At 32.0% G+C, this 14488-nt stretch overlaps 1 protein-coding gene across 1 annotated transcript; it reads right to left on the bottom strand.

The window, feature by feature from the left end:
• Nucleotides 1-3500: 3500 nt before the first annotated feature.
• Nucleotides 3501-10828, bottom strand: LOC140432228 (splicing factor 3B subunit 3-like). Its single transcript, XM_072520052.1, is given in 9 exon segments — nucleotides 3501-3726; nucleotides 5647-6063; nucleotides 6349-6492; nucleotides 7466-7735; nucleotides 8152-8508; nucleotides 9066-9279; nucleotides 9472-9644; nucleotides 9646-9879; nucleotides 10613-10828. Coding segments are annotated over 9 exon segments (2127 nt in total). The 5' UTR covers nucleotides 10790-10828; the 3' UTR covers nucleotides 3501-3585.
• Between the last annotated feature and the right edge of the window lie 3660 nt (nucleotides 10829-14488).

Here is a 14488-nt window from a genome sequence, read left to right on the forward strand (position 1 = left end):
CGCGCTATCTCAGAGTCACAGTGGTTCGCTATATACCATAGTTTAAAAAGCTTACAGTGAGGTAAAAAACTTGTAGTGTAGTTAAATTTTTTTATTTCATTTTAACAAGTAAGTTTAATACTTACATGTTGCCATCTATCCCTGAATGACTGCACTAGTTCAGATTAATTAGTGTGGACATTACCCGCTAGATGTGACAGATCTAATGTATGACTGGTTGCAGTGGCGGCTGGTGTGGTAAAATTTTGGGTAGGCCAAGCCAGCAAATTACATAGCTATGGTCACGGGGTCATGACCCCCCCCCCCCAACTAATTTTTTAATGATTTCTCTGTTCATTTTAACTTCTGCGTTGTATCTAATTTTTGCAATTTTTGATTTTTCATCTAGCAAATCGCGAACAGAAAACGCCCTCTTCTGTACATCCTTAACGGACAGCAAATTACTTTTACTTAAATGTTCCTTGCAACTGGAATGTTTTTTTAAGGAGGCAGGCATATTTATATATCAAAGTATCCTTCACAATTCTATACATATTTCTTATTAGAAAATAACAAACACGGCCAACAATATAGTCTGTTTTTCGTAATCCTTCCAGACAACCATTTGTAGATATCATACCAAGAGCAATTAAAAGTACGCACCTTTTTCCCATCTTTTTGGTCAATTCGCAATGTTGGAGTAGGCCTTTCATTCATAATAATTTTTTTTTCTATCAATTTCAGTTCTTCTAGATAATGGCGATTCCAATAGTGAAACAACAATGTCCAAACACTCACTATCAACATTACTATTACTGCAACCTGGTAAAGCGTCATAAAAACTCATTTTTATGTATCAGTTAAAAAACAATCTCACATTACATAAGTTGCAAACAATCAGGCGATATAGAAATCACGCAAATGTGATTTTTTCTTCGAATTTTACGAATTTTTTTAAATTTATTTGAGCAACCGTGCACTTGTTTGCAATTGTGTTGTTTGTTTAAAAATATGTTATAATTATAGATTATGTTACATATCTTTTTATCATAATTTAAAAGAAAATTTATATTACAATTCGATAATTACGTTACAAGTGACAACGATGGTCATCGTAGGCCCGATCGTCTGGTGCCTAAACAGCAAGCATAAACACGACAATATAAATCGTTGTCCGGCAAGCTGCTTAACTTCAAACGCTTTTTGTACGGGGATCTTATGTGAGCTGGGTCGGCCAGTTCCGATCGGGCCTATTAATGATATTTAAAATGCCTGAATACGATTCGATTCTTACTGTGGTAATATAATAACTTAGTTGTTTTAACGGACGCTAATGTATCGAGTGATTTAGTACATTTAAAAGTTATTTACATGCATTAACATCATTTTTAAATATATGTTTTTCAAGTTTAAAGCTCTTAAAATTATTGGGTAGGCCCGTCCTATCCTGCCTACCCCCAAAAGCCGCCACTGACTGGTTGTGTAATTACGGTGAATTTAAAATGGATACTAGAACACAACCACAGTATAAAAAACAAATATTAGTTATATATAATAACAGGCATTTTCTAATCAAACAGGTTAGGTTAGCAATATAAATAATATAGATAAATAAATAATATAGTATTTTTCATATAAAAATGCGTACACGTCATTTCAGATTTACGACGTCAGAACCCCGCAGCGTTGCCAAAACATCAGAATAGTTAGTAAGTGTGGAATTTTTAAAATGTCAACTATTTGTCAAACTATTATATTAGCAGTAAATACACTTAGTTTTAAGATTACTGCAACACACTTACATAAGAAAACATTTTAATACAAAATTATATATTCTAAATTTTAAACTTACCACTTTTAGAGCATTATTAATAAAAACGTCCCGCCATTATTTCTTGTTCAAAATAATCGATCTTATATGAAAGCTTTCTACAGACTATTTAGTTGTTTTGGCATAGCACAATCACAATACACAACAATAATTAGTTTTTAACGCTATTAATCTAAATTTAATATGTATTTATAAATACAATTTATTAATATATAATATATTATGATCAAATTGTGTAAGAAATCAAAACATAAACAAAATTCTTACTCTAAAAAAGCGGCAACACTTTAAACAATTTTAGCACACGCTGAACTGTCAAAAATTTGAAGTATTCCCATACCAGTTGCGTACAAATGTCTAATATATTTATTTAAAATTATTATTTTGTGGAATATTAGACTTAAAGAGTTATTTAATAAAATTTATATTATTAATAATAAATGTTTTTTGTTATTTAATCAATATAATTCTAAAATTCCCTAAAAAAAGATAGCCTCAAATGAGTTTGACATAACGAAATATTGGTGTTTAGCAGTGTTGAAATTTACATTACAAAAATGAAACATAAGCAGTAAAAAGCAATAATAGGATATTTAAAAACTAATACTTAACAATTACCAAAAAAAGAAAAAGTAAATAGTTTTAAAACCGTTTTTAAAAGTAAATAATAAAATGTCAGTATAAATAATAAAGTTAAAAAGGCGTCTGTTGGAATCTACGCGCTATCTCAGAGTCACTCTATTGCCAAATCTATCCGCTAAACTATCAAAGGGCAATTGCCGAAACAATTTTCTCATAATTAATTGCAAAACAACAAAATAATCTGCTATGCAGACGACGCAATACTACTCTCTCAGAGTGAGGATTGAGCAAGCCAGAACAGCATTTACTAATATGATAACCTTGCTAAGCAACAGCAGCCTTAACTTGACGATTCGATATCGCTTTATGAAATGTTACATTTACTCCATACTGCTATATGGTGTAGAAACCTGGACCATAAAGACCAATGTGATGAACCGATTGGAGTCCGTGTGGCAGTTTTCTTTCTGTCTGTAAGGGTTAATACTTACCAAAATAAGGACAAAGAATACAATCATATTAAAACTTTCTTTGCAGTTAGATGATCCATCTTAAAGTCGATATGGCATTAAAAACACCTTAGTCACCAGGTTATCATCAAAAGATTTTGTTTGTAGAAGCCGGCTTAGTGGCAAGTTTAATTTTAGTATGTCAACTAGTGACATTTACACTAGAAACTCAGATATGCACAAAGAATTAAGCAAAGTTGATGCAAGTGTAGACATTTGAACAGTGGTTCTTTTCGGTAGTAGACGCGCTATCTCAGAGTACTAATAACTAGACAAAAATTCAGTGATTGTTTTAGATAATGCACAGTACCACTCAAGGAGAGTGGAAAAAATACCGACAACCGCGTCGATGAAAATTTCAGAGTATATATTGATAAAAATATTAGCATAAACCTGCCTTATCACTTGCATGGTCTTCTTTATTTTGAGTTTCTCGTATTATTAGTTTATTTTAATGTGACTAGTGGGACGTAATTTTGTCGACAAGACATCTACACAAACATTTCAGTAAATTGAAGCCCATTGGAAGGGGCACTTTTAATCACGCAACGTGGGATCACCACATATTTAGGAATGATTGAAGAATAGAAAGTAAAAAATTAAATTAAAAAAAATTATTGTTTATATATACAAAATTACATTAAATAAAAAATCACATTCACAAATAACTTAATAACTACACTCTTAGAAAGCATAACGTGTTCTAATATCTTCTAGTTTCTTGGATACTTCAGCTGGGGTTCTATCCAATTCTGAAGCCACGAACTTCTGCTTTGTAGGTTCCATAGAGTTATACTGTTCACACATGTCTCCATCGATTACATTCTGTAATAAAAATAAGTGATATAATGAAAATGCAACTTTTTAGTACTACTGTAAAACATTGTATATAAAATAATCAGTAAAAATAATATAATCATTGCTATCATAAGTCTAGCATGTGAAAGAATATTTCATCATTTGTACACTGTAGATTTAGTTAACTTTCTAATCAGAACGGGTGGAGTATCGGTTACGCGGCTCGTATATGGTATCAGGAAAATTTTTCACTCCGAGATCGAACCGGTTTATATTCGATCTATCGAAGTGGTTGAATCGTTTTTCGTTTGTCAACACAGTTTGGTTGTTTTATAAACGAAAAAAAAAACGCATTCTGATGGAGGAAGAACTAAGAAAATGCTCTGAAAATAATGAAAGTTAATATTATCGGTCGGATAATGAAACCAATACAAGGCATACAAGGCAGCCTACGACTCTGTAAATAGAAGAGAATTGTTTAGAGCAATGATAGACCTAGGAGTACCAAATCAGTTGGTAAGTTTAACCAAACTAACCCTTGAAAAAGTTGAATGCAAAGTACGAATCCAGGGGGAACTCTCTGAACCTTTTAAAACAAATAACGGGCTACGTCAGGGAGACCCACTCTCCTGTATACTATTCAATCTAGCTCTGGAAAAAGTAATACGTACGTCACAAATCACAACTACCGGTTCAATATATAACAAATCTGTGCAAATCTTAGCATATGCTGATGATATCAATATTGTTGGGAGAACGGAAAACGCAGCACGAGAGGCGTACGTAGCATTAAAGGAAGCGGCTACAAAAATGGGTTTAATAATAAACACCAACAAAACAAAATACATGAAAATAGGTACGCAACCACAAACACTACGGCCACTTGTTATAGAAAATGACGTCATCGAAGCAGTTAACGAATTTGTATACCTGGGAACGCTCGTCAATACTGAAAATGACACTACCGCAGAGATAAACCGCAGAATTTGCACGGCTAATAGATGCTATTTTGGGCTTAATCTCCTTTTTAAATCTACAGTTATATCAAGAAATACAAAAGTAAAACTCTACAAAACAATAATACGCCCAGAAACCTGGACTTTAACAAAAAGCAATGAAAACATGGAGCATCTATGGAGCGGTAAATGAAAATGGTGTCTGGAGAAGACGATACAACTTCGAACTCTATAGGATATACCAGGAACCAGATATCGTAAAACACATAAAGATAGGACGTCTGAGGTGGGTAGGCCATGTAATGCGGATGGAGCAAACCGACCCAGCTAGAAAAACGCTCCTTGATAGACCTATTGGTCAAAGAAGAAGAGGAAGACCCAGAACAAGATTCTTAGATAACATAGACAAAGATATGAGAAATATGGAAATACGTGCTTGGCGGAGGAAGGCGATGGATAGGGACGACTGGAGAAAAATTCTTGGGGAGGCTAGGACCCACACAGGGTTGTAAAGCCAAAATGATGATGAATGAAACCGATTTCTCAAGAGATGATCCAATAAATTATTTAAGTGAATCAGAAGATGATATATATTTTACAGAAGTTGTTGATGAGACTGCAGCATGCAGCAAAAATTTAAACCCATCTCCAAGAAGAAAACATACCAAAAAATTATTCAACAGACTCATGGGATTTTGATGATAATTATATGCAGAAGGTAATGGATTTTGACTACAACAACTCAAGGTATAAATCCTAATTTATCTCTGTATCATACCAGCGCCGAGGCAGAATTTTTCAGTATTTTTTGATGAAAATATAACTTTGATCACTGAACAGACAAATGCATATGGACATGTTTTGCAAACCAAAAGGTCAAGTTATTCCAAATGGCAAGATCTCAGTTCACAAGAAATATACTCTTTTTTGGCACTGCGTAAACCTTTATCATATACAATTAATGGTAGAATTAATACAATGAAGAACTTACCTTGACTGGGAAATAGTAGCTTCTAAAGGATAAATGATCCCTTCCACATAATGGCGGATTCTCACTTCTCATATGCATTTCTAAATGTTGGAAGAACTCATGATCTTCATGAGAAGTAAATGGAACTAACGCTCCTACAGTTCCAGATAATGTAGTATAAATTAAAGACTCATGTCCTCCAGGTATAAGTGTAGCTTTCTGCAACCAAGTAACTGTCTCACCAATGTGGAAAGCAGTAATTGTATCTGCCTTTTGGGACGCTCCGTTTAGAAGACCCCTATCCCAAAGGGCTTTGTGTCCTGTAGGATCTTCCTCGACATCGTCGCTTACATTTGAAGGCAAGCGAAGAATTGCAATGTTGCCAAACTTATCTGCGGTGGCTATAGTATCATAATCCAAAACTGAAGTACAAGTAATCTGAAAATTAAATAAATATATTGCCTGCAATTTAAGACAAATTAAAAGTTAAAAAAAGGTAAACAAATTCAGTAAATATTTGAGCTAAAATCATTTTCTTCATAAGTCTAGCATGTGAAATAAAATTATCATCATAAAATAAACAACTAAGAACTGAATTATGGGTCTTTATCAAATATCTCTTTGGAAATAAATAAACTATAAAGTAACTCAATGTTTTGTTTCCAGATCACAAGTTGTTTCCAAAATAAGTTTTTTATTGTATTGTATGAATATGTTGCTTACCCATCGAGGATGCGTGTCATCTGCAAATATTATCAATTGATTTTCTGCTCTCTTATAACGGACCATAAAAACAGATTCTTGAACATCGGAAACAAAAATCCTTTTGCCTATAGCTTGAATATTGACAATGGTGTTCGGGATATGCTAGAACAAAAAATTATGTAAAAAATTTGTAATATTTGAAATACTAATGTATGTTATAAATATTAATCTCAGTACTGCAGGATTTCCACATAATATTTAAGAAAATTTGATGTCATCATTGAAAATTATTGAAATTTTTTAATATAATACAGGCATGAATTCAAGTTACATTCAACTTAAATCAAGAGTTACATAATATATAATTTGAGATAGTCCTTGTGCAATTTGCATGGCTTAAAATGATTTCGTAATTGCAATTTTATCATATTTATTGATAAATTGACAATAATTTGGACATAAAAAAAAAAAAAAAAAAAAATCAAACTGAACCAAAGTGGGATTTAAATACAAAATAGTCAAACTTTAGTAAGCAGAATATCTTAACCTATTATAATCCTCTGAGAAATTCTGAGGTGGCTAGCTTATCAGGTTAGTAAGTTCTCAATTGGTATTTGGAGAATGTTCTCATATTAAAAAAGGTAGGTCATTTCTAATTTTTGAATGTTTACTGGAAGAGATATAGTGAAATTTTTTTGGTTTGCAGTAGCTGTTTACTATAATACACTTAGAATTGTTCTGAAGCTATTTTCTTGTGGCATTTTAAATTAATTACTATTTTAAAGCCACAATTAAAGGTTAAAATACATTTATTGACGTTTCAATTTCCACTTCAGAAATCGTTCTCGAAGTGGAAATTGAAACGTCAATAAACATATTTTAACCTTTAATTGTGGCTTATTCCCATTTAAATAGTAATTAATACACTTAGAAATTATGCAAACCTTAGTCTTGATTTCTTCAATGAAATTCTGTATTCAGTAACAGTATGAACATTCTATTTGAACCAAAATATATCCATCATAAAAAAAAATGTTAAAACTGACTTTAAATCTGTCAAAATACATTGAGATATTAGTTGTGCCATAATTTTGAAGAGAAATGTATAGAAATTTATTTGCATTATTTTACTTACTTTATTTTCACATTTTCTCAACAATTTCTTTTTTCCCAAGTCATACAATCTTAACATCTTTCCTACACCAACCAACAACCTCCCATTATAACCACACAGAGCATTTGGAACCTCATCTACCAGTGTCCTATGTATCAATTCAAACTCTTTTCCTGAAGTATCCACCTTATAAGTGTCCAAATATCCCATACTGCACTGTCTTGGTATCAATTGAAGGTCTTTGGCAATACCAAGAATCAGGAACCACTGATGTTCAGGCTGACCATGGAACTAGAAAAATATATGTATATATTTTAGAAGAGATTCTAATAATATTATCATCATATGATTTTTACATTAATTTGCTCCAATATGCAATTGTTCGTACAATTATTTTTAAACTATTGTTACACATCACATAATTGATAAAGGTACAGTTTTTATACAGGTTTATAGCCAGTAATTGGGAATTGTATATTCCCAACGTTTCATCTGCATCTGTGGTAGACAGTATCAAATGTCATGCAGACACAGACTTGACCTCATACAGTTTGTGTCACTCACCAAGGAACAAACAATTGAACACCATGGCCTATAAACCCATTACAAAACATTCCTTGCTATCATTTACATCAACATACAAAGAGTTCTTCAGATTAATGTTGTACAAGTGATATTTATGACTAAGCAAAACAAATGTATCTCACCTTTAGCAATGCTAAAGACATTGCAGCTTCATTCTGTTCCAATCTGATTAAATTGTAAGTGGTACCCTGTACAGGATCCATAACTCTTAACGTTGATGCCCACATGCCATGACCAGCTTTGGGTGCTGAAAATATACTTTCTGGTAGATCTTCATTCAAAAATGCTTCAGCCATTTCTTTGGCAAGCTCTTGTTCATCTTCACCTGCAGCTTCTCTCATTTCTTCAGCCATCTGTAAACGGCGTTGTTTCTTTGTTTCTTCAGTGTAAGCATTGTGTTCAGTTTCTAGGATCATTAAGTTACTGGATTCTGGATGGATTAGAAACTTTCTTGGAGTGTATTCCAAAGGAAATGATACCTAAAATTGAATATATAAATTAATTAATATACTATACTAAGCCATACTGAATTCTATTATTATTAATATATGTATTACTTATACTACCAAAACAGAATATAAAGACGACAAATAATTTAATCAATTTGGAAAGAAAAGTCTTATCTGCATTACAATATTACTCATGTGATCTTGCTAAGTTGGAAATTTGGTTAAGAATCATGCCATTCTCCCTCCAAATCTGTCTTAAATTTTTACCTCTACATGAGGAGGCTCAATATAGACAGAAACATAATGTGAATTAAGAACTTACTTTTAAAGAAAAAAGATCCCTTGTAGTGCATGGGACTTAAGATTTAATCATATAAAAGAATATAAATATAATAGTACAATTTCATAAAAGAACTGGAATTATGAAAATTAAGAAAAGAGGAAAGAAGACAAATAGGATTATGATTTTCTGAAGTAATTTTTATATTATTTCTGATGCACAAAAAATAAATTATGAAAATAAAAATATATATTCTTTATATATGAAGAACTTAATACATTATAATTTAGTAAACCAAATAACTTGCCTGATTAAAAACTGCACCCAATTTTTCCAATGCTAAAATCCTCAAAGTATTTGTAGAAATGGCGACGATACCTTCTGGACACTGTTCTGAACTGAATCCTGAGGCATATTCTAAACTTTCATATGATAATGGTGTGAGATAAAAGCGATTTTGGTAGTAGTAACTTAACCAAGATCTACTGCTCATAGCTAATACTGCTTCAGATTGCTGCATTCTACAATGAACGAAATTTATCAAAACCATGACATAATCGATATTAAAATATATGACTAAAAATAATGTATCAGTCTAGTGAGTTATAATCACTTGGATTCAGGTGAAACACGGACTAGAATTATCATCACAATAAAAAAGCTTTTTAATTTATATGAATAGAATGTATAGTATGTACATCTTTTTGTTTTACCTTATTCTAAAAAGTTTTACAGGTCTAGAACCCAAATATCTAGTCCTAGTATCAGTAAGATCTCCAGTAACTGGATCCAGTACAGTTCTCAACAGAGTACCATTTTGTAAACCAATATTCAAATAAAGGGTGCTCGTAGTACTTGCTGCTGCTGCATTATCTGGATCTCTCTCAGTACAACCCATTTTCTACTATACAAAGTGACTCAGCACACACTGGTAGAGGTTGCATTGCTCTAGGAGCCAAGCGATCACTGGGATCCAACGAAATTATTCTGACAGTTCCATCAGCTAAACCGACAGCTAAAAACCAAGATCTTTGTTCACCTGGGGGCACATTTGCTAGAGCCATGCACAGAACGTCAGAATTCATACGCTTCCGTTCTTTGAACTCATCCAATTGACCAGTCTAAAATATAAAAATACTGTAAACAATATCAAAAAACCAATAAAAATAACAATAGTAAATCTATTATTGGCATATTACTAGAATTAATAAGGGAAATTTATTAAATGTTTTTATATCCTCCAACTAAAAAAATGGACAAAAATTAAAAAGAGTAGAAAAAAATAAAAATGAAAATGATTTTCAGATATTTTAAGACAAAAACAGGTGTTGCTATATCGTTTTGAAAAAGCGAAACAACAAATCGAGATGAATAAGTGAAATTAAGTCATTACGAGTGGTTATAATGAAATAAATGTTTAATATAATAAATTATTATGTTACGATCCCATCAGAATTTGTTTTCCAAATTTTTTTCCATAACAATTGATACATTTTTGAATGTATTACACAAGTATTAAATAAATAACCAAGTAATTCCAAAAAATGTTTCAAATGCAGTAACAGAGAATAAAAAAAATAAAAGAATTCATTTTTGTATATGTGAATGATTAGAAATTCAATGTTTTAGAGCACAGAAAAAACAAACAAACTAATTTTTTAAATGATTAAAATTGCGTAAAAATTATCTGTTCAATCTTGATTCACTCCAATGTACCACAGAAATACAGCGGAGGCGACAAGACTGATTTTGATCTAGCATAGCTTTGAGTCCACTTATAAATTTAAATTTATGGGCGGAAGTATTATAGCTATGCCTTTATTTAAAAAACATACTTTGTGGAAACATACTTACATGGTCCATCTCGAAGTATACTAATTCTCCTCCTGACAAGGCAATAACTACTTGTCTTTGATTAACAGCACATTTCACGATGCTCTTTTTACCAGCTTTCCATTCATTTACACGTTTGTCAGCACAGATATGCCTAATGCCATCGGGGATATACCTGAAATCCAAAATAATCTTCATTGAGATGTGCTCTTTATTTATATCAGAGTAGATATTATGTTGTTATATAATAATAGTCTCCCATTTTATACCGCTTCGCGGCTTTGGGAGTATAGCAGGGTAGTCTGCTATATCTAGGGCCTACGGTATACAAGGAAGGTAACATGGCCAGTGCTACGCTTCAACCGCCTATTATTACCCCTGGTTTTACCCAAGGTACTCATTTTATTCAGACTGAGTCGACCTGGGGCCTATAGACATTTTTAAAATGTCTAGTTGTTCTTGCCGGCGGTAGGATTCGAACTCCGAACCACCGGCGTGCGAGGCAAGCATCCTACCGCTTGCGCTATGCAGGCCCATTATTATGTTGTTATTACTTGCTTTATTTAGTATTTCATCACAGTTGGGTTTTAACAGTATAGCTATTTACCTGAAAAATATATTTACAGAAAAATAACATACATACCATTGCATCTACAAATGACTTCATAGTCATAAAAAAAAAAAACAAAACATAGTGTAATTATGTTTTAGCCAAGGCAATTAACAAACTAGAGGCGGAAACCAAGAAAAATGGATTACCACTTCAAATTTGAAAAAGTAAAGACATTTAACTACCTGAGAATATCCATGGGGACAACTGCAAAAGAAAGTATTTTAAAGAGAAAAAACGCCTTCGAAAGAAACAAAGAAGCTTTAAAACAGAAAACTACAACATGGAGACAACAGTGGTGAACAAACGCGCTATCTCAGAGTAGACTTGAAAGGAAAATAATGGAGAGAATCGTAGAATCTGATGAGCCCATATAGAGAAAGAATAATAATAATAATAAACGAAGACAGAAATAAAACGAGTTAGGAAATGTAAATATAGTGTGAGTAATTAAATCACTATGCTTGGAATGAATTGGCCACATCACCAGAAGACTAACAAACGAGATGATCAAAAAAGTTGGGCTCCACTCCAATCCAACGAAGAAGCCAGAACAGAATGAGAACAAGATAGTGAAATAACATGGAAAACATCAAACAAATTATGGAATTGAAAGAGAAATGCAGAAACAGGAAGGAATGCATGCATGTGTACATCAGTCTGGATACACAATCAATTGTAAAAACTTACGAGAGAAAAAGACTAAACCACTTCAGATAAGACAATCTGAAGGATTGAATGACCATGATGATTATGAAATTAACTGATGAACATTGCTTGCAGATAATGATAACAGTGATAATAAATTTGTTCCTGATTTAGACAACACTGAATTTCTTTAACTGAAACAGAAGAAAATAGTAATATTTCTGATATTACTATTATTCAAGCAATACCAAGTCTTTATCAGATAACACTAAAGCTCTTTGTGAGTCTTGGCCTGTCTCAAAACATGTATTATCTATTGAGCGCCCATTTTCTCAATCCCCTCAATGGAATCTCTCACAAATCTTCCAGACATCTGAGTTTATGCCATCCCCTTCTCCTTCTGACAGACTTGTTTAGCATGGTCATGTACTCTGCCCATCTTTTGGGTTATTTTGACGGTTTTAATATCTGCATTACCAAAAAGTCTTCAAAATTATATTGCCCCATAGACATTGTTCATTAACATTAAGATTTATTATATCAAGACATATATGAACGTTGATACTTTTCTTTAAAAAATTCGCAGCAACTGCTCATCTCGCGTTTCTGATATTCAAGGAGCACTGTATTATTGTTTTATTACATTTTGTTGTTCTTGACATATTACTCGATCTTACCTGAGGTCTTAACCAGTAGCAGTTAGTAAAGCATATATATTTCTTTTAATGTTTTGGTTTTTGCAGTGATCCTAAATTGCTGAATTCTTTAGAGGCATTTTGATAGTTTCATATATCACTATTTTGTTGTATTCTTGATATTGTCACAGGTATTTAGTTTTCTGCATATTAACCATAAACATTTATTTTTTTAGTTAGTGTATGGATTTTAAAAGTAATAGACATACACCATACACATATACCAATACTAAAATAAACTTAAACTAAATATTAATGTCTAATTTAGACAGCCATTCAATTGCTTCTGGGGAACATTCCACAAAGTCCTGGTCACACTGAGAGCCTTCTGCATGGCCCCATTTGAACAGCGAGTTAACACATTTACCATGTTATGTACATATGCGATAAAGCCTCGCCCACCGATTTGATCTGATGAAGCCTTGTGTTGGGATGAACATCTGGATATAGTCTAGTTCTTCCCCAGAATAATAGTATCATTAGCATATACCTTTATTGTAGACTTCAAGTGTTATCATACCATTTATTCAGAGTCTCTCCGTCTTCATTGTCATTTTAATTAATACCAATTCTTTTGGTATTCCAAGGACGATCATAGGAGCATATTGTGTGTCAGTTCTAGTAGAAAGCACATCAATCTATTTTTTCGAAATGATAATTGACGATTTTCAACAAACTCAATTCAAATCAGTTAAAAACATTAATCAAATTATATGTTTCATTCAAAAGGTTTTGTAAACAAAGTATTTTCACTTATGCAGATAATGTTCGATCTTGATTCACTCCAGTGTACCACAAAAATACAACGGAGGCGACAAGACAGAGTTAATATTTTGCATAGTTTAGAACCCACTAATAAATTTAAAATAATCAGCAGAATGAGTAAACATGCAATACAACAAATATATATGTAGAAAATAATATGTTTTCCTGGGTTATACACTAGCCTTGAAAGGCTACATTCCTCAATAAATTAATATAACTTTAACTGAACTTTTTACAACATTATAAAACTTACTACATTGAAATATTTCAATATAATTCTGGCACATCACTTAATATAGCTTAAGGAATAATACTTTTTATAATATGCTGCATTTTTTTGTAAATTGTGATAAAACTGTCAATTGAATACATTATAAATTTCCTTACTTGTACTAGAGCATCGTCACTTAATGCAGAACAGCATAGGGTTGGTGCAGTACCCAGAAAACCACTGTCAGTTACTTCTTCCACTGTTTCACCAATGGATAATACCAATGTGGCATTAACGAAAGAAACAATGATATAGGCATCAAATTCATCTGTAACAATCAAAATATTCTTCTAAATTCGAATAGAATATTATTAATTAGTTGCCTTTAATTCAGAGATTCAGTTTAGTAAATTATAATCACTAGAAAACTCAGGTGAAACACGGACTAAAATTTCATCATGTTCAATAAATGTCAAATTTGATTAAACTGTGTACTTTTGTAAACACATTTTTCACAAAATTATTTGAGTTTCTAAAAGGATGTCTAATAACAATAACCATTGATAACCAACGCAATGGAGACTGATAGTAAAACAATTTTTTCTTGTATGCTTTTTATTTATAAGCAACATATGCTTGTGGACAAACATCTGATATTTTTAAGTAATACATATACAGATTTTGTAATTGACATGAATTACAGTATACAGTATGTCTACAATAAAAAAGCTTGGAATGTGCTTAAATTAGGTGCTTTCTTAAGTACTTTTTATACTTGTTTTTCTTCTTCTTTTCTTCATGTATATTATAATCAAAGTTGCCATATACAGTTTTCATTATTTTTTGTGATAACTATACATTGTTCTCCAAAAATATCGTATGTTTACTTGCAAGTGTGAATGTAAAGAAAAAGTGATTTTACAGATCATATTCAATAAGAAAATTGTCAGAACTCTGAGATAGCGCGT

This window comes from Diabrotica undecimpunctata, unplaced genomic scaffold (genome assembly GCF_040954645.1).
Source record: "Diabrotica undecimpunctata isolate CICGRU unplaced genomic scaffold, icDiaUnde3 ctg00003292.1, whole genome shotgun sequence".
Taxonomy (NCBI): Eukaryota; Metazoa; Arthropoda; class Insecta; order Coleoptera; family Chrysomelidae; genus Diabrotica; species Diabrotica undecimpunctata.